The sequence below is a fragment of the Macrosteles quadrilineatus genome, unplaced genomic scaffold (genome assembly GCF_028750875.1).
Source record: "Macrosteles quadrilineatus isolate MER2022 unplaced genomic scaffold, UCM_ALF_1.0 Scaffold_5__1_contigs__length_97177068, whole genome shotgun sequence".
Taxonomy (NCBI): Eukaryota; Metazoa; Arthropoda; class Insecta; order Hemiptera; family Cicadellidae; genus Macrosteles; species Macrosteles quadrilineatus.
This window is the reverse complement of record NW_026542598.1, coordinates 80,877,288-80,901,580: the sequence shown is the minus strand read 5'-3', so window position 1 is coordinate 80,901,580 and position 24,293 is coordinate 80,877,288. Positions and strand designations below refer to the sequence as shown.

Here is a 24,293-nt window from a genome sequence, read left to right as displayed (position 1 = left end):
ATTCAATCAGAAAACATAATTTCCAAAACCTATCCCAAAAAAATAAAAATTTTCCAAATCTAGTTAATGATCAAAATGGTTATTCACAGGTTATACCCAAAAACTGGGATCCAGTAATTAACTGACTGTTTAAATAACTGTTTAGGATTTTGATCTTATACTCTATGACAGAAATGTAGCTAAAAATATTTACCATGAATTAAATATTGCACTTTCCATCAATAATCAAAGAATATGACAAATACAACCAACCTTGTTTGTACGGGACAATATAGTAGGAAGCTTGAAGATGAAACAGACCAGCGACAGGGTAGATTTCAATCAAGATACAGTACAAAGAAACTTTTAAGAAGACCCGTTTTTGTGATAGAGCCATAGTAAATTAAAACAGATTTTTTATTTTGTGCTGAGTGTCATAGTATACATCTTTATAAGGGTGTCACAAAAAAGTGTGATGGGCTATACAGGACCTAATTCTACATGCAAAAATAAGTCAATAATGAAGAATACATTTTTTTGGATTTCGGCTTAGTTTAGCCGTAATCCGCCATTTTGTTTTTTGGGAAAATATTTATTATTTCAAAATCCCTATGATATATTTTTACGAAACTTGGCAAAATTGTTTAAACTATAGTAAGTAACATTTATAAAAAAAATTATTATTTTAACTTTCCAAATTTCAAAATGGCAGCCGTTTGAATTTTTTAATGCCAAATTTCATGAAAACCGCTACCTAAATCAACATTTTGTAAGAGACAAAAGTTTTAGTATTTATTATGACAAATCCAACAAAACAAAAATGAATAAAATCGGTTCAAATAAAGAAGCTGTGTTTATTTTAGTAATTTAGACTGAAATTACTTAATACGTTACATAAATTATTACATTACATTTAATACATTTTAATATTAATAATTTCAGTCTAAATTACTAAAATAAACACAGCTTCTTTATTTATGAACCGATTTTATTCATTTTTGTTTTGTTGGATTTGTCATAATAAATACTAAAACTTTTGTCTCTTACAAAATGTTGATTTAGGTAGCGGTTTTCATGAAATTTGGCATTAAAAAATTCAAACGGCCGCCATTTTGAAATTTGGAAAGTTAAAATAATAATTTTTTTTATAAATGTTACTTACTATAGTGTAAACAATTTTGCCAAGTTTCGTAAAAATATATCAAAGGGATTTTGAAATAATAAATATTTTCCCCAAAAAACAAAATGGAGGATTACGGCTAAACTAAGCCGAAATCCAAAAAAATTTATTCTTCATTTTTGACTTATTTTTGCATGTAGAATTAGGTCCTGTATAGCCCATCACACTTTTTTGTGACACCCTGTATAGTAAATAAATACATGCACTGTGGATGCGATACTCCCCAGTGTGGATTAACGTCCGCACAGGTGAGTACTACGACTATCCACAGTACTATCCTGATGATTAGACCAATTACCAAGGCAAAAATGTGGTTCGGATTCCACCATAAACTGTAGGTCCCTTAGTTGCCATTAGCTGTATGGGCTAATAATTAACAGCTGTGTCTAAGGAATGTCGGCCTTAGTCACTAACAAGACTACAAGATCGCGCCACTCATCCTACACTCATCTCCATTCATACTTGGCTTAAAATACCTACTTTGTATGGTCGCCATTTCATAGAACAGTATTAACAGTAACAGTATTATTAACAGTATTGCCAATTCTATACAGTGGATTCTATTGTTTTTTATATGACTTTGAAGCATCATACTGTGTACTTGCATCATAAACTTCCAAAGTTAATGATTGTATTATACTTGTGTACAGGATATGGATACCAAGTAAAATGTTTCTGTTTTTGTAACTAATTTAAGCCTTTTTCCAGAGCTCGAGATTCAAATAGTTTCCTGTAGGAAATGGAGGCATTCAGAAGATCCCAAAAACGAGGGTAAGAGTGAAATCAGAGCTGACTGTTAAAGCATGTAATGCATTTGTAAAATGAAAGACTATATAGTTGCATACGAGTAAGTTATAAGTAATACAAATTAAATAGACAGCAACGCTGACTGATTTTAAAACGCTACAAAATTCAATTTAATGACAACTGGCAACCAAAGACACAGAAGGTAGTCACTGTTTTGCAATCGAATGAGTCATGGGGTGTGTGAGGTAGTCATGTCTGTTCAAAGTTTCGGCCTCCTCTTTGGTAATTGAGTGCAGTAAGTTAAATATCGAGTTGAAAGTTTGTATTAGGTAAACATGTTTAGTATTTAATTTTTGGGTTGGATGTGATAGTGCCAAGAAATTTCATATCTCTCCTGAAGTAATGTGTAAAATTGTTGCATATATTCATTCTATGTGTAAATCCTTATATATAATACGTGAAGGCGATTTCCTTTGAAACACTACCGTACTCCTCCGTTAATAATGGACTGATTTTTACAAACGATGTGTAAAAATTAATTGTTTTTTGTGTAGACGCCTCCTTTCACCAATTCCTGTAATAAACGTCCTCGGGGTTTGCCCCACAGGCCATAAAAATGCTAATTTATTTCAGATGAAGAAAAGATTTTGTTTACTAAAACAGACGAATAATTTGTATTAATTACAGCTGTTCATAGTAAACACATGATACACACAAAAGCGTTCGTTTTCAGTTTTGATAACTGGAGTGGAGTGGTTGATTACATTATCTTTGAGTTGACTCTTTTAAGTCATCGGAAATTTATTATGACGTTATTCGTTTTGAAATAACGCCTGTAATACTTTGCAATTGCTTGAATTCGAGCAACAGGTGCACTAGTTATTTATAATACATGATTTGTATTGACATGTCACATATTCATTGACATTAGCCACTGCATTTTGTGAATTTCTGCAATGAACAAACTGAATTTGAATGGCTGAAGGCAAAGTTTAACATCGTAGGATGTGATGGAAGGATATAATTAATTTGTAATATGTTTTGTTCAGGATGGGGAGGTCAGTGTATGACTGGCCGCCACCAATCACCCATCAACCTGGTCTACAAGAACTTGTGGCGAGCCAAGGTCGAGCCATTACGTTTCATCAACTACGACAACGTAAACACGACTGTGTGTAACAACGGTCATTCAGGTATTATTACAATTCTGTTCGAAATGTTCAAGTAAAATGCTTACACTGGTGTTTAAAGCGGGGTTTAAGTGAGTCTAGTATTAGAATCAGTGAGGGATACTGATACTAGACTCGTGAGGAGCAAGGTGGTCTAGTTGTAGAGTGCGGGACTTTAATCCCCGTGATCCCGGGTTCAAATCCCGCCAACCATACATTTTTACCCAAGTGATAATGCCACGACCTCCTCTAGACTGAGCCTAAACAGAAACCTAGAAAAATTCCAGGTTTAAACCTAGAGGAATAGTTTTTTTTAAGTCTTATAAGCAGCTTTTTAGAAAGTAGTCCAGTATATCAGATGATCTAAATGGCATTGGACCTCTGAGACTACAAGACACAGTGCTTGAATTGCAGAATCAGGTAAAGTACCTGGGGGTGGTATTGGACCGAAAGCTGCAATGGGGGCCACAACTCCAAAAGGTCATTGATCGAGGTAAGTGGTCACTCATGGCCTGCAGACGTATGGTGGGAGGAACCTGGGGGCTCAAGCCGGCGCTCATGCACTGGCTATTTGTCTCCGTGGTAAGGCCCGCCATGACATATGGCTCACTCGTGTGGTGGCCCAAGATGGACTCAGTGTCGGCGGTGAGAGATCTGGCTGCCGTCCAAAGACTCGCCTGTCTCATCATCACGGGCGCAATGAGCAGCTGTCCGGGAGCCTCACTGGACTGCCTTCTCAACCTCACTCCGATTGACCTGCATGTCAAGGTCACTGCGAGGAGGACTGCCTACAGACTCCAGTGTGAAAACCTTTGGTTGGATGTTGGAGGATCCCGAGGTCACTCTCGGATCACTCAGCAGGTAAGAGGGGAGGTAATGGACATGCCCTCGGATCACATGCCGACTCGATTCTTCTTCGCCAGACCATTCACTGTCCTCCTTCCGTCCAGGGATGAGTGGATGTCCGGTGGGAATCCTCTTCCACAAGGCGACCTTGAATGGTATACTGATGGTTCTAAGGTAAGAAGTGGGACTGGGGCTGGAATTCATGGAGTGCAGAACGGGGTGGACATTTGTCTTCCTATGGGCACTCACCCAACTGTGTTCCAGGCCGAAATGACTGCGATTATGGTATGTGCTAGGGAAAACCTGAGGCTAGGCTTCAGGGACATCAACATTTCCATTTTCACAGACAGCCAGGCTGCGCTCAAAGCGCTTGACTCCTATGAATTTAATTCTAAGGTGGTCTGGGACTGCCTTTCTGCGGTATGTGACCTGGGCAGGCGCAACAAGGTAACGCTCTGTTGGGTTCCTGGGCACTCAGGGATAGAAGGGAATGAGGTGGCTGACAGGCTAGCAAATGTCGCGTCAGCCTCAGACTTCGTGGGACCACAGCCTTTCTGTGGAATCTCTCGTGGGCATGCATGTCACTCAGTCATGGCATGGGCTCAGGAGGAACACAGGAAAAGATGGGTTAGGCTTCAGCACCATAGGGTAAGTAAGCTCACCCTCTTCTCTCCTTCCCAGACGGTCGCCTCCAATGCCCTACGCTTGGACAGGAGGCGACTCAGACAGATCACAGGAATGGTCACTGGACATGGCTTTCTGAAATTACACCTGCATCGCTTGAGGATCCACAATGGTGACACTGCGTGTAGGAAATGTGGGCAATCAGAGGAGACTGCTGATCACCTACTCTACGACTGCACAGCTCTGAATGAGGTAAGGGACAGTACTCTTGGTGTTATGACAAGGGGCAGACACCTTCCTCAGGAGGAGCTCATTGACAGGATGCTTGAGTTCATTAAGCAACTCAGGTTTGACGGACTCTGAAGTACCATGTGGGGAGCACAAAAAGCCCATCAGTGGCTGACGTGCAACAGGACAAGGTCCGCCCCTACAGAATCAATCAATCAATCAATCAATCAGATGATTTTATGTAGAAAATATGATCAGTTGTGTTGAAGGTAAACCAGGAGTGTGAGCCGAGCATTGTGGCTGGAGGGCTGCGGGATTTATTTATATTGGACGAAGTGACTTTCCACTGGGGCTCCGAACACACAATCAAAGATAAACGGTAAATCTGTTTTTGTTTTTACTAAAAAAGTAATAAAAGGCTTTACAGACTACCTTTTTTTTTTAAAATAGTTTTGATAAAACTTTTACCTAAAATCATGTTAATCGCTGAAATGAAAATTATATGACCACAGAGTTTATTATTATTAATATGATGTAATTTTACCTTACATCCAATGTCTTAAAATAACAGATATCCTTTATATGTATCTGCTAATGATAACTATCAGTAATCACAAAGAATTTCTTGTTTATTTAACATTACAATGTTTTGAAGGTTGTTTATTATAGTCAAACAACTCTAAGAATGCGCTTTGCAGATCAAGTGAAAAAGCTCTACTAATTCTCCCAAGTAAATATTACGTGGGAAGAGCACAAATCTCAGGTAAAGCCGGCTCCAGACATGTGTCATTTGCCAAGCACCGACTCGCCGAATCCCGAGTAGTGTGGTTAGGAGTTTGTCTATTTGGCAAGCAGTAAATGCTCGTGCTTGTGTTTTCCCGTTCATTGTCGGTATTTTAGCACACATCAAAGTGAACAAATATTTTTGTTATTCCCAAAACGAACAGTTGCTCGGAAAACACCACATGTGTGTAGACGTCTACTCGTTAGTCGGCGAATTCCAAGACAACTAGATCGCCGAACGTCAAAAAATTTGTGCTATTATGTGCTTTGCGAATGGTGCATGTCTGGAGCCAGTTTAACCAGTTTAAGCCAGTTTGGATTCGGAGAAGATGTAAATGTTTGTAAGACACTGTTATTTTCTGCCATGATACAGCTTATCTCAACCCCTGCACCAGGCACAATTGCCTTCTTGTGTGACTTTTTGTTTCACTATTCCCAGATTTAATATGAGATAAGGTACCTAAACAAGTTTTGTTGTTACATTATATTAAACCCTTAAGAGTTTTAACATTTTTTACTACATCTAAGAACATTTGTAACAAATTTAATTCAATAAAAGTCACTGAAGTCAAACAAATTTTAAAAAGCCAAATAACAAAATTTAAGTGATGGGTCCTTGGTCCATGATGTACCTTAGTGATACTTGACATATTTCTTCAGATATCCATTGGAAATGCATTTGATACATTACAACAGTAACTACGAAAATAAAAACGCGGCACTCTGCCACAGCGATGGTTTGGCAATTATAGCGATTTTGTTTTGTGTAAGTATGCAAAATGATACTTGTGAAATGGCAAACTCAATTGGCACTATTAATCTTTGCCTGGCAATGCTTTGCACTGCTTATACCATAGTGGCTGTATTGCTTTGAAAATACATTTTAATTTTTATATTAGAGAAGCCGATGCATAAACGGTGATCAGCTGAGATGGAAGTTGACGGAATGAGTAGATTCTTTGTAAATTCCACTTAAAATCAACCATTTTGTTTAGTTTAGTTCATCCATACTGAGGGTCTGAACTTTTGGGTTCACAAGATGAAGAAAACTTCATTAAAATATAGACATTATATCGCTGAAAAATCAATTTAGTTCTGAGCTTAAAAATATGCATGTTTATATGACTTTGAATATAGAAAACAGAGTTAAAACAATGCTTTTTAGTGGAAGCAAATTTAAACGCTGAGCATGTTGCAAAATTTCTAAGTGTTTACTTTATGTTGAAGGTCTTAACACTATTTTGTTTATATGTGAGATTATTAGTCTACATTTCTGCTTTCTTTTACAGCTGTATACTATCATAGACAAACGGAATGAAATATAGACCGTCAGCTGTGCTGCGGTTACCATAGGTTCTGGCGCACACCGCTGGGAGCGAAATGTAGTTACGGCATTAGAGCTACATAACTACACGGCGCTCCCAACGCTGTGCGCCAGAACCTATGGTAACCGTAGCACGACTGACAGTCTATATTTAATTCTTTTTTTCTACGATATTATTTACAAAACACTATTGTTCAAATTCAATATTCTTGATCCTCTTAACACATTTAAAAAAATATACAGCAAAATATAAGGGAAATACCGGAGAAATATCATTAAGTTTGTTGGCAAACATTTTATCTAAATTTTACTATTGTATATATTATACTTTGTATTATGGCCAACTAATAAAATAGGTACCTAATCATATTCCATTATTTAAATCTTTCAGTAGGGATGGCAAGCGATAAAATCATACATACTTTCATCTCTTAATTTATGTTTACTAACCACCGATCCAACAACTGATTCTAATTTCAGGCTTCTGTGCGAGAAAACAAATTCCTAAATCCAATAATAACAGCACTTGAAGATGAACTTATATATAGAAGTTTTGGAAACATGTCAACCATCCCGGAGCCAATCAACCTGGAGCGATTGCTTCCGTACGAGCATCAAAAGTTTTTCCGCTACCACGGTTCCATAACTACTCCACCCTGTACAGAAATAGTCATCTGGACGATCATGGAGCAGACTTCTTACATATCTAAATCACAGGTAATTTGTTTTTAAACTCATTTGCACTTTTAAACTCAATTGTTTACCTTTTATGAGTTTGAGTTTTGAGTTGTATTTAATTCTAAATTAGATTAGGTTTGATTATTAAAACTTGAAATTCTTGATTTCAAATGAGTTTAGATAATTGATGATCAAGCGATTAAGGCAGATGAGTTTTTCTTTACATATACAAAATGGATTATACATGATTACAGATCACTATAGTTTTGTTTTAAGGAAAGCCAAGTGGCCAATGACTTTTTTTTTAAAGGGATAGAATTCAGCTAGAAATCACAGAAAATGAGAGTCCAGAGAATAATTTTGTCCTGATAGGACTTCTACAAAGAGTAGATTCAAGAAAAAGATTTTCTCTATAAATCTGTGTACACACGAGGCCAGTATGCAGGCAAGTTACCAGTTAGTGTGAAATGAAATGAAATGAAAAAATATCTTTATTCATATGGTATACAGTCGCATACATTGAATGGCGTCACTAGGCTTAAAACTAAATCCAAATAAATTACAATTCATCGAAACCATAAAGTGTTTTATCAGTCAACAAATGTTTCAGTTTATTTTTAAATTTGGAAATATTATCAATATTCCTCACCTCAGCTGGGAGTTTGTCCAAAAACCTTTTCCCTGCACAGGTGGTTTTTTTGTTAAAGAGCTCCAAATTATGGACACTGACAGCAATTTCATTTCTGTTCCGGGTAAAATAATTATGACTATCACCAAGTTTTGGGACCAAATTAGCATTAGAAAGTTTTTTTGTGTGTAAAATTGTATGAAAAACATAAATACTATATACAGTCATTATTCCCAATTTTGAAAAATATTGACGAGCTGACTCATCCCATTCTAAATTTAACATAATTCTGATTGCACTTTTTTGAAGAGTAAGAATTCTATCCAGGTTTTGCTTAGAGGTACAGCCATAAATACTTATGCCAAAAGATATTGATGATTCGATAAAAGCAAAACAAAGAATCTTTAATGTTTCTATTGAGCAAAATTTTGACATTCTATTAATAGCATGGATACCAGAAGTAATTTTGTTGACTACCTGGTCAACATGCTTATTCCATGTAAGATTTTTGTCTACAATTAATCCTAAAAACCTTGTTGTGGTGATTTCTTCCAATTTATTATTTTGAAATTGAATTACAGGCTGTACAATTTGTTTTCTTTTTCCTGTTGTAAAAACCATAAAATTACTTTTGCTTAAATTTAACAAGAGCTGATGAGAATTTAAAAAAGTATTTAGCATATTTAAAGTATCAGAACAATGATTTTCTAAATTTGATAAAGATGAATTGCTGATTTTAAAAGTGACATCATCAGCATACAGGCAGATATTACTACTGTGTAAACTAGTTGAAAATGGAATTGACAGATCCCTAATATAAATGAGAAATAAGATCGGTCCCAAAATAGACCCTTGGGGTACCCCATGGTGAATCTCTGTAAGAGGAGAAGATCTTGAGATTAACCTGTTATTTGTCAAATTTTTAATTTCAACGTATTGATATCTATTAGACATGTATGATCTAAACCATTCAAACGAATTGCCATCAATGCCCAGACTTCTGATTTTATCTAAGAGAATTGTATGTGACACATTGTCAAAAGCCTTATTTAAGTCTAAAAATATGCCAACTGCGTTGTTTCACCTTTGTCAAGAGAGTTTATTACTGATTCTATAAAATCTATTGCTGCAGTTGTAACTGATCTTCCTGATCTGAAGCCATGCTGATTATTATCATGTAAAGAATATGTTGCCAGATAATTCGTCAGTTGTATGTAAACTGCTTTCTCATATATTTTTGAAATGGTAGGTAATAGCAAAAGAGGACGGTAATTGGTTAGTTTTTTAGAATCATTGTTTTTATAAAGAGGAATAACTTTAGCAATTTTTAATTTAGAAGGAAATAATCCACTAACAAAAGATGAGTTAATTAAATGCACAAGAGGTTTCACTAACTGATAGCAAGCATGCTTTAATATTGTCATGGGTATCTCATCAAAACCAGTTGAAAGTTTGTTATCAAAGGAACTGATAATTTTTAAAACTTCACTATCTGTGACTGGTTTTAACCTAAATTTAGTTTGGGAGGCTTGTTGAATTGGCTTGTTGACATGTGTGTTGCTATTTTGTGCAAGGTGAGGAAGTATTGATGAGGTTACATAGGTGCTAAAAAAATCATTAAATATTAAGCTAATATCTCCAGGATCAGTAAACAATGTATGATTAAAATCTATTTCAATATTACTAAATGCTGGTTTCTTGTTGGAGACCTCATTATTAAGGATTTTCCAGGTAGTTTTACATACATTACTAGATTGCTTAACCTTAGTCTCAAAATGTTTCTTTTTAGTAGCAATGATGTTTTTTCTAAAAGCCTTATTCAGACTTTTGGCTTTATCAAATAAAATTTTATTTTTTGTGTTACCTGCCATTTTACTCATGTTTACAATTTTAGATTTTTCATTCTTCAAATCTTCTGTAATCCAAATATTATTTGATTGTTTGCATCGTTTTTTAAACTTAGGAAAACATGTATTAAAATAAAACATAAAAATTCTATGAAAAGTGTCAAATTTCTCCATAACATTTGCGTTGTAAACATCTATCCAGTTTTCATGATCCAATAATTTAGTAAACATGTGTAAATTTTTTTCACTAAAATCTCTTACTTCTTTTACAGTTATTTTATTTGGACTCAAAGCGTTTTGGTTTGTGAACTTATTATTTAAGCAACTAATCTGCAACATTAATCCATCGTGATCAGATATCTGGGTATTCACTCCAGTAACATTCATCTTATAATCTAAAACATTTGTCAATACATTATCTAGAGCTGATTCTGACATATAAGTAACACGAGTAGGAAAGTTTACAAGGTATCTCATGCTATATACCTGTAGTACGTCATTTAGCATTTTCCTGTAAGTAGTGTCCAATACATTAATATTTATGTCTCCAACAATTACAATATTTTTAAAATGTTTCACCAATAAATTTAATAAAGAGTCAAGCTTCTCTAAAAAGAGATTAATTTTTACAGAAGGGGATCGATATATTGCTACTAGTAAAAGTTTTAAACTATTATGCTTGTACTCTGTAATACAACACTCAAATTATTTTTCACATATTATGTTGGTATTTTCCAAAATATTTATTTTTCTATGTTTTACATTTCCATTGATTTTACCAAGAATCAAGACACCACCACCACCAGATCTACTTCTTGCAAAAGATGAGTGAATACAATAGTTATTTAAATTAAATCTTGAAAGTTCTAAATCTGTCATTTTATGCTCATTAATTAGTATTAAATCGGGATTTAATTCTTCAACTGTTATCTGTAAAGAATCTATTCTAGATGGCAGGTGTTGTATATTTAAATGAAATATATCTAATTTAAAGCTTTTGTTGGTTAAATTTAAGTGATTTCTTTTGTCATCTGTAATAAGTTTTTTGAAGGCGGGTTGTCTGTTACAGTTGGTGGTGTACAAGATATAACATTGCTTACTTTATCCTTAGCTTCTAGATTACAATTAATATTTATATTTCGGGTTTGAGGAGGGAGTTGAAGTGTACATAGGGTAAAGAGGCTATGCATTACGCCAGCACCAGATACCGCACTGACACCAGCACACCCACTGACAGCCAACCCCCCATCACTTGACACAATTGAAGGTGAAATTCTCAAACTGTACTGGGAGGTATCATCTTCCTCTTGTAGTTGACTGTGGACTACATCTTTGTGAACTGCTGTTGTAGTTCTGGTTGCATCAGTGTGTTGTTGGATGTTATGGATACCGGTACTAGAAGTGTTGTCAGCTATAGCTTCTCTGAGACGTGTGACAAACGCAGCATGCGAAAGGCCATTTCTAATGTTGGTGTTGGTTCTTTTATCTGAAGTTATGATGATAACTGAAGCATTGGAATTTCACTATATTTTTTGCAAAGTGTGCAGGTGTGACATGATCTCTGGAGCATCCCATAGGAGAACAAATTAGGGTTTTCAAATTTTGTTTATTAAATTCTTCTATTAGTTGATCGAAAGCATTGTTGTAAAATATGTACTTGTTATGTCTTGGTTTTTGGTAGTACCTTGATTTAGTGACCAAGCTAAAAACTGATGGCCCATTGTTAACTTTCTGCTGTGTTAAATTAGAGTTACAGTAGTCCGAATCACATGGTTTACCAAAACACTCTTTAAAAGCTACAGCTACTCCTGCACTCATGTTTTTTTCATGTGTTAAATCAGCTGAAATACAATGAGCGAAAGCAGCATCTACATTACATTTTTGTTCTTGAATAACAACTTTCATGTCAGCCTCAATTACAGTAATTCCAGGGTTGTCTTGATTTGTAGCTGTAACTGTTTGATTTAAGGTAAGTGTGTTTCAAGGTACCTGAGGCAAGTAACCTGCCTGCATACTGACTTTGTGTAGAGGCAGCTTAATGTTGAGGTTTATTTTGATAATTCTTTTATTGGGTCTCTAATACCTCCTAGACTTTTAATGCTCTCAGGTAAACTAGCCAAAATATTTGAAAAAATCCCATACTAATTCATTTTTCTAAACAGATTTTTTTTCTTCCAGCTTCAGAGATTTTGCAAGATAAGAACCAGAACCGGAGGTAAAACTAACTTCAGATGGCAAAAACCCCTAAATAGCAGAAAGCTGTATCTTTTGACTGGAAGTTCACGGAAGAATGCATTATGTAATGTTATTACAGTGTTGATTTGTCTTTTTACAATAAGTTTTTGTAAACTCTGAAATGTGATTTGTGTTTTTACCCTGAAAAATGTTCATTTAGTTGATATATTATATAATATTTTCAAGTATAAACTCCGGAATTTACTCTTCCACCAACTCATTATAAACGGGTGAACTTCTTAAGGGCTGCCAAACATGACTAAAGACTGAGACAGAATTCAAATCTATTTGTGCTTTTTCCTGTCAAAGACCTCTCAGGCAATGCCTTCAGCTCAGGAGGAGCACTGGAGAAGATGGTGGAGTCAAGCAAGAGAAAAGGGAGAAAGTCAGATTAAACAACTATAGTTCGGCCGCTTAGAAAACGACCTGCGCGCTAATGCTAAACCAATGCTGGAGGAGGTCGTTTTCTAAGCGGCCGACCTATAATTTCTAATCAGCTACTTCTTTAAGACAGCAAGTCAAACAAGGATTTACATACTTTCAGCTAATAATGAATTTAAAGGAAGTGTACCAACCATAAGACCAGCTTTTTCTTAGCCAGAATCCATTCATGCAAAAGGTCATGGACAGCTGATCCAGTTCTAAACCATCAAACGCTACAAACATTTCCCTCAATCAAGCGGCGACTTCCTGATGGGCAAGCAAGCAGTATATTAACCGATTGTACTAGAAATTCTCAGAAGGCTTCAATGCACTTTTGAAAAAGATCCTTGCTTTCAGATGACGAATTAAAGCTTTCTAATGCAATATTAGCAAAATTAACTTGAGATTTCACTCATACCGGTATTATGGATTTTAACAATGAAATTCTAAGATAAATCTGGTCAAACCCCCACTTTTCCAAACCAAACTGATTCATTAGTGTTACTAAAAGCAAATAAATACTTATATATTATAACAGCTAATATCACACCGAATCCATATTATCCACCACATTGAGCTTTTCTTTAAAATGTTACATTCTCATAGTCATAGTTGGTTACAAGGAATTAGTAAGAATCACGAATACTTAAACAGAACTTGATTAACAACACATTCTAGTATTAGTCTTGTATTCTTATCACGATTACTTGAACAGACATGGTATGGATCATAAACATAAACAAATGACATTGCTGGCCCGAATCCTATACTAATAGCATTAACATATGTTTCTTTAGTTCCATTTAAGCAATGTTAAATAATGTTTATTTTTGGGTCAGTAACCATCATTTGTATAGGTTTATGATCCATACCATGTCTGTTCAAGTATTTGTGGTAAGAATATTAGACTAATACTGGGTGTTTTCCTAACCAAGTCGTTAGGCTCGGACTTCAATGTGGGAAGGTCGAGTTTGATTCCTGGCAAATCCGCAAAAACACATGGGTTTGGACCGCTTGTCTCAAAACATTTTGAATCCTCTCTAAAACTATATCTTAAAAATGCCACTGGCGTAAACAGCAAGAAAATAATATTGATAGTGTTTTTTTAATATACGGGTTGACAAGTTAATCATTAAACATTATCAGACCGCTCGATTAATCATTTGGTACGATGAATTTTGAAAATCAGCTAAATCTATATTCCGTTGAATATTTCTGTAGAATATAGATGCTATCATCCATACGAAGATATGGGAAACTTTGTTATTTTGACCTAATTATATTTGCAAAATATTCTATATCTTACTTAAATGAAGATAAGATCCCCATTTAATATTCTTTAATGGAAGAACGTGGAAGTTTTAAACTAACAACTAAAATACTTTGATAATAATCTCTCAATTGCTCTTTAATCTCAAGATGGGCTGATTTTCATTTCATTAGACTAGTATTTACAAATTGTAATCCTTCAGTTGAAATGAAACGGCAAGAATTTGTTTGTGTTATTTTCTTCTTGGTGCAATTACATTTGGTAAGCAAGCACATTATTCTATTCAATTAAAAATGAATTCAGTAATGTTTATTGATGTTTGACAATATGTAGTGATTATGTTGAAAATAGGAGCACAGCTAAATCACTTGTATATGAAGAACAAGTCAACTTGTATAGGAAGAGCCTGTGCGCTACAACTGCTGTACAAATATGCTATGTGGCCATCACTTTTTGGGTTCTTCCTTGTTTGAAACTAGTACATTTCCGCCTCACCATACCAGAGCTAAAAGAGCACAGTTGACCCAAAAGTTTGTGTCCTCTGTATTTTAATTCTCTGTACCAACACTGAGGTATATTTTGGTTGTTTAGTAAAAAAAAGGTAGGTCAGTCTACCCTTATTTTTATTATTTTTAAAGCCAAAATGTTTAAGGGTTGTGAATTTGAAGTTGACGTATTCAATACAAATTAGTAATTGACATTAGCACACTCTGTTGGTAGCTCAATTTAACTAAGTTCATTTTAAAAACCACTTTTACGAGGGATGTGTACTTCTATGAAGAGTCAAAGGTTAAATACATTTCATATCTAAGAGCAACAAATTAGCGAGTTTTTTTACAGATAAAGCTCTGTTTCATTAATATGACAACTTTAGCTTAAAAATAATTTAACACCATTTAGATTTTTTTAAATATATCATATAATATACTATCTATATGATTTATTGCAAACATTATTGAAATAAAACAAACCCCATAGTTTAGCTAAGTCCTAAATGTTTTAGTTGCCGATATCTACAGAAGTGATCCTTGGAACCTCCGAGTTCGCAAGACTTTTGGAGTCCGATACTTTTGTAGACAAGACGCTCCTCATACCAAGAGTGGTTTCTGATGGTGTTACCGTAACAACAGCTCCCCGGCTGTATGGAAAGTCTGCCATTTTGGACATGCTCAAGACCTTTTTTGAAGTTCAAGTGGACCAGGAAGGGGTTCACATGACGAGGCTAAAGGGCGGAGCGGTCACAGACACAAGCAACTACGAGCTCTTCATAAAACACAACTTGAAGATCACAAGAAACACTGAATTTATGACCGAACACTTTGGCAAATATCCTGTACTGAGTTTAGATTTCAAATGTGACCGTCCGATTAGAAGCTACAACGACGCTTTGATGGTTTGCAAGCGCGTCGTTCAGAATTGCTTCAAGCAGCACAGTTACCTTTTGAAAAGCAAGAAGTTGAATCAAGAAGCGAAAGACTTCATTCTGGACAGAAGTAGTTACATCAAGGACGACATTGATGAGTACTACACAAACATGGATTTGCTAGTGTTGTCGGAGCACTTGAAAAATCATTTCTATGACAGAAGAGTCGTTGTGTTGATAGACAACCACGACTCAATTTTCCGAAGTGCGATAGGAAATGTGGCGGATGAAGCTGAACTGGAGAAAATAGTTCATGTCAATATCGAACTGATGGAAAACCTACTTTCATGCAACGACCACAATCTAGGGTACGCATTTGTTACTGGGGTTTTCCCGATACCACTGATAGGTTATGTGACTTTCCACAGTTACGAGATTCGTAGATTTCTTCAAAATGAAACTTACACTGAGTTCTTCGGGTTTACCGAGAACGAAGTTGAACAACTCATGGGAAATCCAGCACTCAATGTTGATTCAAATATGTTTCACCAAGTGCAAAGTACTTACAATGGCTACATCGGAGTGGACGGAAAACGAATCTACAACTTTTACTCTGTACTGAATTTCTTTAACACTGGAGCTATTGGAAATTACTGGATTGATTCCAAAGATGTTGATAAGTTGAGAGAAATTTGCAGTGTTCCCGCTTGCAAGGAGCTGGTCAAGAAACTTTTGCAAGGCCCTGTAACACTACATGACGATAGAAACCTTTTTCCTCCTCCGAACAAGGATCGTACAAGAAAACACTATTTCTCTTTTGCAGACATTAAACTTTGGCAAAACATGCTGTTGAGTCCTGACAGCATAGAAGATTGGTCTCAAGATGGATTCTTTTACTACTATTTGCTTGAGGAAGGTTTCCTTATTCAGGACATAGTAGTGGTGACGGATCTGTGGTCCAATGTAACTCTTCACATTCCCAACACAGAGGTCACACACGCTTTCAACCAGTTACTGGCTTAGTCACATCACTAAACAAAAAAACTACCGACTCCTCACACAACCCAAACTCAAACATACTACAACTGCAAGTTACATAACGGCCAATTTTAGTGAGGTTGATAGAGTTGTATGTTTATTAGTAGGTTATCTTGTCTATCTTTGAACGATTAGAACTGCTTCATTGTGCTGTTCTTTACTAAAATTGTGTGTTTTCTTTATATTTGTTTTACATTAACAGTTAAAACTTATATTCAAACGTATGATAAATTGCATGGTAAAGTCATTGTTAGATTAGTCTTTTATTGTTTTTACTGCCTTTTGTAGATTGTAAGATTTGACACAAATTTGTATTAAACATGTACTAAATATGTAATCTAGTTTAGTCGGCGTTTTAAAATTACTATATAAAAACGATTGAATAGTTACATAATATGATTACTGTTTGCTTATATAGCCTAGAACTACTATTTACAAAGACATTAAAAAAATAAAAATGGTATTCAAATAGCTGATGTGGCATCTGGTTATCTATAATTACTGTAAGCTACAGTCAAGACTAAGGGAGGTGAATGGGTTATAAATAAACTATTTTAGCTTACCAAACTTTTAATTTGTTTTCTGACTCTTTTCAAAAGTTTTTCTTGCAAAACTAAATCCCCAGAAATTTCACATTTAGAAATTAGTTTAATTTGCTTCTTCAAAAACTTCTCCATCATAGACCATTGCAACTTATCACAATCCTTCAGATACGTTTTTTGAACCATCTTTCCATTAGTGGAAGAGTGTCTCACATTACATTCAACTTCTAAAAATTTCAACAAGTCTTTGGACGATTGAATGTTCTTGATGGAATGTTCATACGATGCACTTATTTTAGGGGTTAGAATACAGCTACTGTCTCTCGTTTTTGTGGCTTTATGATTTTTCTGAACCGGTAACGGAGATATTGTCGAACTGGTATCAAACCGTTGCTTCTTTGGCACTATTGTATCATTTGCTGTTTTAGTATTGTTTCTCTTATTTGGTTTGGGCAACGGTAAAGGAAGCATCTCTACGTCAATTGTACAGTCGATATCTTTAGATTCTCTTGACACAGTTTCTGAAAAAAAAAAAAAAAACAATTTAACCTTGAAATATGTGTGCAAAAAGATCAAAGAGTTTTGGGGTACAAGCCACTACACTACGAAAATTGACAACTTTATATATTTTAATTTATTTCTTTATTGTACAGATAAATGTATATACAAATAACAAAAAATATCATACCACTTAATAGCTCTAAATGAAATGAAATGTTTATTCGTCACATAAGTTTACAAGATTGTGATTTTCATATATAAACATATGACATGTCAATCTACTTTACTATCTAATAATACCTTATTCATTGTTTTTATCAATCCATAAAACCTAAAGCTAGTTTTTATAAAATCATCTAGGGAATAAGGACACAAGAGAATGAGATAAGATTTTAATTTTCTTTTAAAGAATGACATATTTTCTTCAGTTTTAATTTGATCTGGGAGGTTATTGTAAATTTTCCTACCCATGTACCATGGCGATCCTTCATACAGAGCTGTTCTATGCACAGGATATGGAAGACCATTCCTGTGTCGGGTTTACCGTCTAAAGGTCTGGACTAGGATGTAACTTGGAGCACAATAGCCTAGCTTTCAAGAATTTATGCTAGGAAGATGGACTATCAGAAGAGGAAAGAGGTACTTGCATCCACTCTGGCACAGGGAAAAACAAGTTTTACACAATACACTAAAATTAGAATATTCCACTGTCAATGACAACACTTTTCTCCATAACAGTGAAACATTCTAAATTTGTGTATGGTGTAAAGTTTTTGATGTTACTGGTACTGGTTTTGATGTAAACTAGTTACTCATTGGGATGGCCTGCTATCCTGACAAAATCCCCAATTCACAACTATTATTTCTTTTAACAATGCGATGGATATTTAGCGACCAAAGTCACTTTTGACATAATATGGAAACAAAATGTTAAGTTACCTCCGATATCATCAAGATCAAGTATTTCTGTCAAGTTTCCATTTATCTCAGTCTTATCAGCTTCTGAAACAGCAGGATCTATTTCTGTCAGGAGTTTATCTGGCCTTTTTCTGCAACAGGAAACACAATGTAATTGTCACCACTAATCTCTATCCTTTCTCCAAAAAGCGACTTAATGTACTTTTACGCCACAATACATTATTTTGGCGAACTTCCCACGCAATGATTTAGTCCAGAAAACAGCTGTTTGCCGCCAGCTTATTCAAATGGGGTTTCATTGCGTACTACTGTACTGCAATGAGTTTTACCGGACACCAATCAGCTGATTATACTGTATTTAGGTAACAGTGAGTGGTTATAAACAAAAACATAACCTATCTTAGAGGTTATGACTAGTGATTTTTAGTCCTTTAGTTGGTGGAAATATATAAGGATTTGTACGGATTTAGTAGTATGGCGTAAACTATCGTACGTAACTCGTCCAAAATGTGTGTACCGGACTCGAATGGTAATCCCGTACTCGACTTCGTCTCGCACGGGAACGACCACACTCGTCCGGTAAACACTTATTTTCAGGACTAGTAACGTAATATACTATTACATAGCAATTGAAATAAATGTATGTTAACGTTAAGGAAAACTTTTATTGAGTAATCTTAGAAAATTATTTAAAAAAAATTGACAACACTAAATTGAAGAACTTGTACTGCCACAGACTACAGTTTTTGTAGAAAGGTGAAGTAACATCTTCAGTACAAACTGTTAAGTATTCTGTGATTTATTTTGCTTTTAGTCTGCCTCAAAGACATAAACGTTTTAATATTCAAATAGTTTTGCCTTTGGTCTGGCTCTAACACATGTTTTGGGTTACTCAGGAGAGGGTTTTTTAATATTAACATGTGGTATATTATTATTGTAAAAAAAAAATGTTCTGTTGATGTCAAAGAAATACAACTGTTTGTAATTAATGATTTTTACTCTGCATTATTTTGTGATTTTTCTCAAAGTATCTGATAAGTTCTAAGTCTTTTTCCTCTCTCTTCACTATTATTATAACCTCAAGACAAATCAAGATTACAAAGAATAAGTGCAAGGTGAAATCTCTTAACATTCCTATTCCGTACTACTCAAGCCTAAAGCTAAATTATATTCTCTCCTCTCTAATGATTTCACAAACCAACCATTAACAGGGGCTACAAGGACATCCTATCTAAAAATGGCTGGAACTGTTTTACATATTATTTCAGGCTAGGCTTAGCCCAGAGGGATGCGGCACTGTCAATAGCTCAAGCCGCCTTGGGTGATTGATCGAAAACGGGACCTAAGGGACATAAACCCTGCACTCTATAGGGGCTAGCTTGCTGCCTAGTTGGATATTTAATAGAAACTAACACTATCAGGTGTTTTCTACTGCAGCTCGGATTAATTTCACATCGATTCTCCATGCAACAGAAAGCCAACAGCATTGGATATAAACATGTGTTTGTAACAAAAGGTTTTGGCTTTGATAAGTCTGCTAGGTGCTTGTGAGCAACTTTAACTCAAATAACTGAGAGCTGTTAGGATGAAACCATCATCATGGGTGCCGCTTTAGATATAAACAGTAAAAAGATTGCTTCAAAACCATTTATAGAAACGCCAGAACACACTCAGATAATGGTGGCCAGGTGTAGGCTACTAGCAACACAAGCGAAACATGTAGCGACAGGGACTGCGTACTGTTTTCGCCAACAACGTCACCAGTAGAATTTTTCAACTGAGCGCAAATGGTTAAGGTTTGGTACTGACCCACTGTAGCGCACAATTTGTGCACGTTGTTTGTCCTACACAACAAAAATCTTACCCCACATTTTTCATTTTATTTACAGTTACATATTTTCTCATATGACACACAGTACTTACACAGACTTAAGACTGAGGTACGCAGGATTGCCTAGAGTTGCTGCCAAGTCTAGAGGTAGGAATGATCCTTCAGGCAGCCAAGGGTGAGAACTTAGCTGTAGCTTGTCTAGATACTGATACAGGCTGTTATACCACTCACAGCACTTGCGCACTATAAACTGGGCTAAAGTCCTGCAGAAACCAACGTGTAGGTTTAGTTATTTCTTTAACCAAACTTGTCAAACAAAAAAGTGTGATGTACCAAATTCAGTTACTATTAAAAATTTAGTCTGCTTAGTTGAGCAATTCTATAAAAATCAATTCTTAAAGACAGTAGCACACACTTCTGTGATTTTAAAGCTGAAAATAAATGCAGGGTGAAAGTAGAATGGAGTGGGATTGTCTGCGTTATGTTACTAATAACTGAAGTTTCTTTAGATAAATTCTTATTTACAGCTAGACACACACACAAATACACACATTACACTCAAATCGTCCTGGTGATTGAGTTTGACTTTTCCTGGGACTCAAAAAAGTCTGCTTCTTCAGGGTAGGAACATTTGATTTTTGTCCTGCACATGGATCGAATGCCTAACCACGACTGGACGTCATACTTGATCCCCAGAATGATTGCATGTGATGGGTGTATACGTGTCCAACTGTGTATCACGAGTCCAGAATAACTCCAGACAATAATAAAGATCAAAGATGATTGAAGTCCGAAAAAATTTCAAAATTGTATACCTTGCCTAAAAGAATGTACAGTAATTAAAAAAAAATCAAATTATCAAGTACGACTGGCTCTCGTCTTGCCCATCAAAAAGCAACTAACTTTAATCATCATCAAACCAACAAATTTCTGATTAACAAGAGAACACTTTTACTACTCAGCTAATTAGAACTGGTTTGACTGCATGAATAATTTCAGTATGGAAACTGTGTTCGAGAACCAATGATCTCTGAGCAAGGGTCATTGGATGCTGCAGCACTAAAAGCAGACTTGGCTTGTAGGGGTGTATGGGAGGTTCAGACGGAAGCATTATTCGATGTACGTGTCGTTGACACTGATGCTCCATCGTACTTGAACCTCCCATACGAAAAAGTTCTGGAGAATGCAGAGAGAGAAGAAGAAAAAATATTTAATAATAACAGAAACGAGAAATGCTTCTTTCACCCCACTAGTCACGTCTGTGGACGGAATGCTAGGCAAAGAATTTCAGACCTTGCTCAGAGCAATGGCAGAACGCCTCACAGAAAAATGGAAGAAACCTTACAGTTTAGTGATGAACTGGATAAGGGTGAAAACCATCTGTGCGACGTTAAGGGCCAGCAGCATGTGTCTAAGGAGGACAAGAAAGAAGTGGAGGACCCTTAGAGAGTTCGAAGATGGGGCTGGAGTACCAGCTTTTTATTAATCCAAATAGAAAAAGTTTCATTATTTTTCCATTTTAAAAAATGTAAATAAAGATTGCTTGTTTGTTTTAATTTAAGTAATTTACATCTCCAGTGAAATATACGTTTCAAAATTACTTATTGAAAGAAAACTTGTTGTATTTCATAAAACACATAGTAAGTGGTTGCTCTTTTGGGTTAAATTTTTGAGGCTGTCCATCTGCTGTCAATTCCGGCTTGCCTAAATGACTTGAATTGTAACAGAACTTCACTCTCTTCAGTTAGTGACATAGACTTGAACTGTAGTGGTAATGAACGTGAGTACTACGACTATCTGCAGTACTATCCTGATGATCATACCAATTTTTTTATATCAAGGCAAGAATGTGGTTCGGATTCCACTATAAACTGTAGGTCCCTTAGTTGCCATTAGCTTTTTGGGCTAATTAACAGCTGTTTCTAAGGAATATGTCAGCCTTAGTCACTAACAAGACTACAAGATCGCGCCACTCATCCTACACTCCTATTTGGGTTAAAATACGCACATAGTGGCATCCCCATTTTAATAATCAATAATTGAACGATTCTGACACAATTTTTAATACAAATTTAGTATTTGATGGGGATAAGGATGTAACATAGAGCACAAGGGCCACCAAACTTTACGCTATATACACAAAACATTAGAATACTTTACTGTCACTGACAGTAACTCACCATAGTCTACTGACCACTGCAACGGTGAAGAAGGTGATTTCGTACATGTGAACTAGCTTCAAACGAACAAACAGATGACCAGCAGCTTGTGTGCAGAGGGAGTAAACTCTGTTAAACAGATGAGCCACACTCAGCAATCTCACCAACATCCACTCCAGCATCTGACGGGAAGGACCTTTGTCATCTGTCAGAGGAAAGCAAACTTCAATGGCGTAGTTTTAAAAGGCCTAATAAACAGTGCCAGCAAACCACACATACGTTCTCCCATTAGCTTGACATTAAGATGGAATATCCTACTTCTTATATGAACAAACAAAAAAAGTATACAGAGGGGGTAACTTAACTATGGGTTTTTGTGTGGAAAATCACTAAAACTGCAATAACTATTGAATCCTAATTTTTACAGCATTGCCATTTCATTCAGATTGAAAACAACAAAACGTTTATGAAATAATAAGTTTTAAGTTTTAAACAAAATAATTTAAACTATTTTTATTGTTGTGTAAATCTGATTTTCCATGTAATAAAATTTCAATAGGGTTTTGTAGAAAAATGTCAATTAAGTAACATTTAAAATCATGTAAAAACACATAATATAATAGTAACGAAAAACTAAATTTAATCAAAATCAGAACCACAGGAGTTGTTGGTAACTCTGTACGTACATCCCTATACCCAAACACAATTTTTGGGATAAGGAGGAATCAAAGAAAGATGTATGAGTTAAAAACACTAGTAGAAGTAAAGCTAGCCAAAATTGTTATCATATTTCAGGGAAAGAAAGCACTCAACTAACTTAAAGACACAGTTGTATGGAGGAGGTATAGAGACTAATGAAAACAAGATTAGATTTAATAACTAAAAGTATTCAGATTTGCTTCAACGGTCATCTTAGCTTAAGACATACCTTGAAGTGTGTCTTTTATTGAATTCACCGTGGATGGTAAATGAATGGACAAGTAGTTGGTTAGGCATCGGTTTATCTGAAAACAAAACCATTTATAATTAGGTTACTGAAAATAATAACTGGTCACTATTTCAAATTCTTGTGACCCAAATTTTAAAAAGTTTCAAGTGAACACCTCATTCTGATTTTTACAAAGTTTATACATAAATAGTGATTTTTGTTTGACTTACAACTAATTGCGCAGTTAATTTCAATTTGAGCAGCATGCTTGGGTGCATAATTTACGCTAATATTAAATTAAGGTTGAAAGTATGCATGGATTGAGATGCTCTGTGTGTGTATCTTTCTTAATAGGCTACATAGAGTTTTTTTCAAACTTATTTTTTAACACTTTATAATCTGTGCCTGAGTATAGCTCGGTGCATTAGTTCGTTGAATTACACCCGCGAGTGTGCTTTTAGCAGCACTTGTCGCATTTGGGCAACGGTGGCATGGTAGCTCAGTTGGCTAAGGCCTTACACTTACAAATGTAGCATTGAGGTCTTTCTACGTGCGTGGATTTGATTTTCATACTTGTGCAATTCATACTAAGCTCAATGTTTGGCTTAGCTGGCAGGAGAGGCCTACCCTAAAAACCCGTTTTGGCTTGGGTGGAAGTTGACAGCATTATTGAGTTAGGGATTACACACAACACCTGTTTTGCTTCTTTTTACATTAGTAAAGACAGATTTTGCTTTCTCTTTTTAACTAATTTCCCATATAGGGAATATTATCGTAGGTCTCATGGTAAGACCTGTACCAGGAACCATTTGACTTTTTCGTTTTGATGTCTCCAGAGACCAAAAACACCATCCGTTCAAATTCATATACAGTAGACTCCCTCTTATCCGGACTCCACGGGACCGAGGCCAGTCCGGATAGCGGTTTTTCCGAATAAACCGACGTCCCCAAAAACTCGTAAAAACGGACTGTTTAAATGCATACTGTATACAGTATTTGACTTACATTTAGGAGAGCTTTCGTTGTATTTAGACACATATTCACTGGTCTCA

The 24,293-nt window shown here is 35.5% G+C and overlaps 1 protein-coding gene across 3 annotated transcripts in view; it reads right to left on the bottom strand.

Annotated features, from left to right (window-relative positions):
- LOC128994106 (uncharacterized) overlaps window positions 1-24,293 on the bottom strand; it is a 32,806-nt gene that overhangs the window by 2,453 nt on the left and 6,060 nt on the right. For 2 of the 3 annotated variants that reach the window (XM_054418371.1, XM_054418369.1), the window contains exons 3-7: window positions 23,242-23,317; window positions 22,335-22,518; window positions 20,247-20,417; window positions 18,345-18,454; window positions 16,926-17,425 (exon numbers count right to left, since the gene is read on the bottom strand). In XM_054418371.1, the coding sequence (XP_054274346.1) occupies window positions 16,926-17,425; window positions 18,345-18,454; window positions 20,247-20,417; window positions 22,335-22,518; window positions 23,242-23,317 (1,041 nt within the window). Of the gene's footprint in view, window positions 1-7,357; window positions 7,537-16,925; window positions 17,426-18,344; window positions 18,455-20,246; window positions 20,418-22,334; window positions 22,519-23,241; window positions 23,318-24,293 lie in introns of those variants that run through there. The other variant, XM_054418370.1, reaches the window with a different exon arrangement.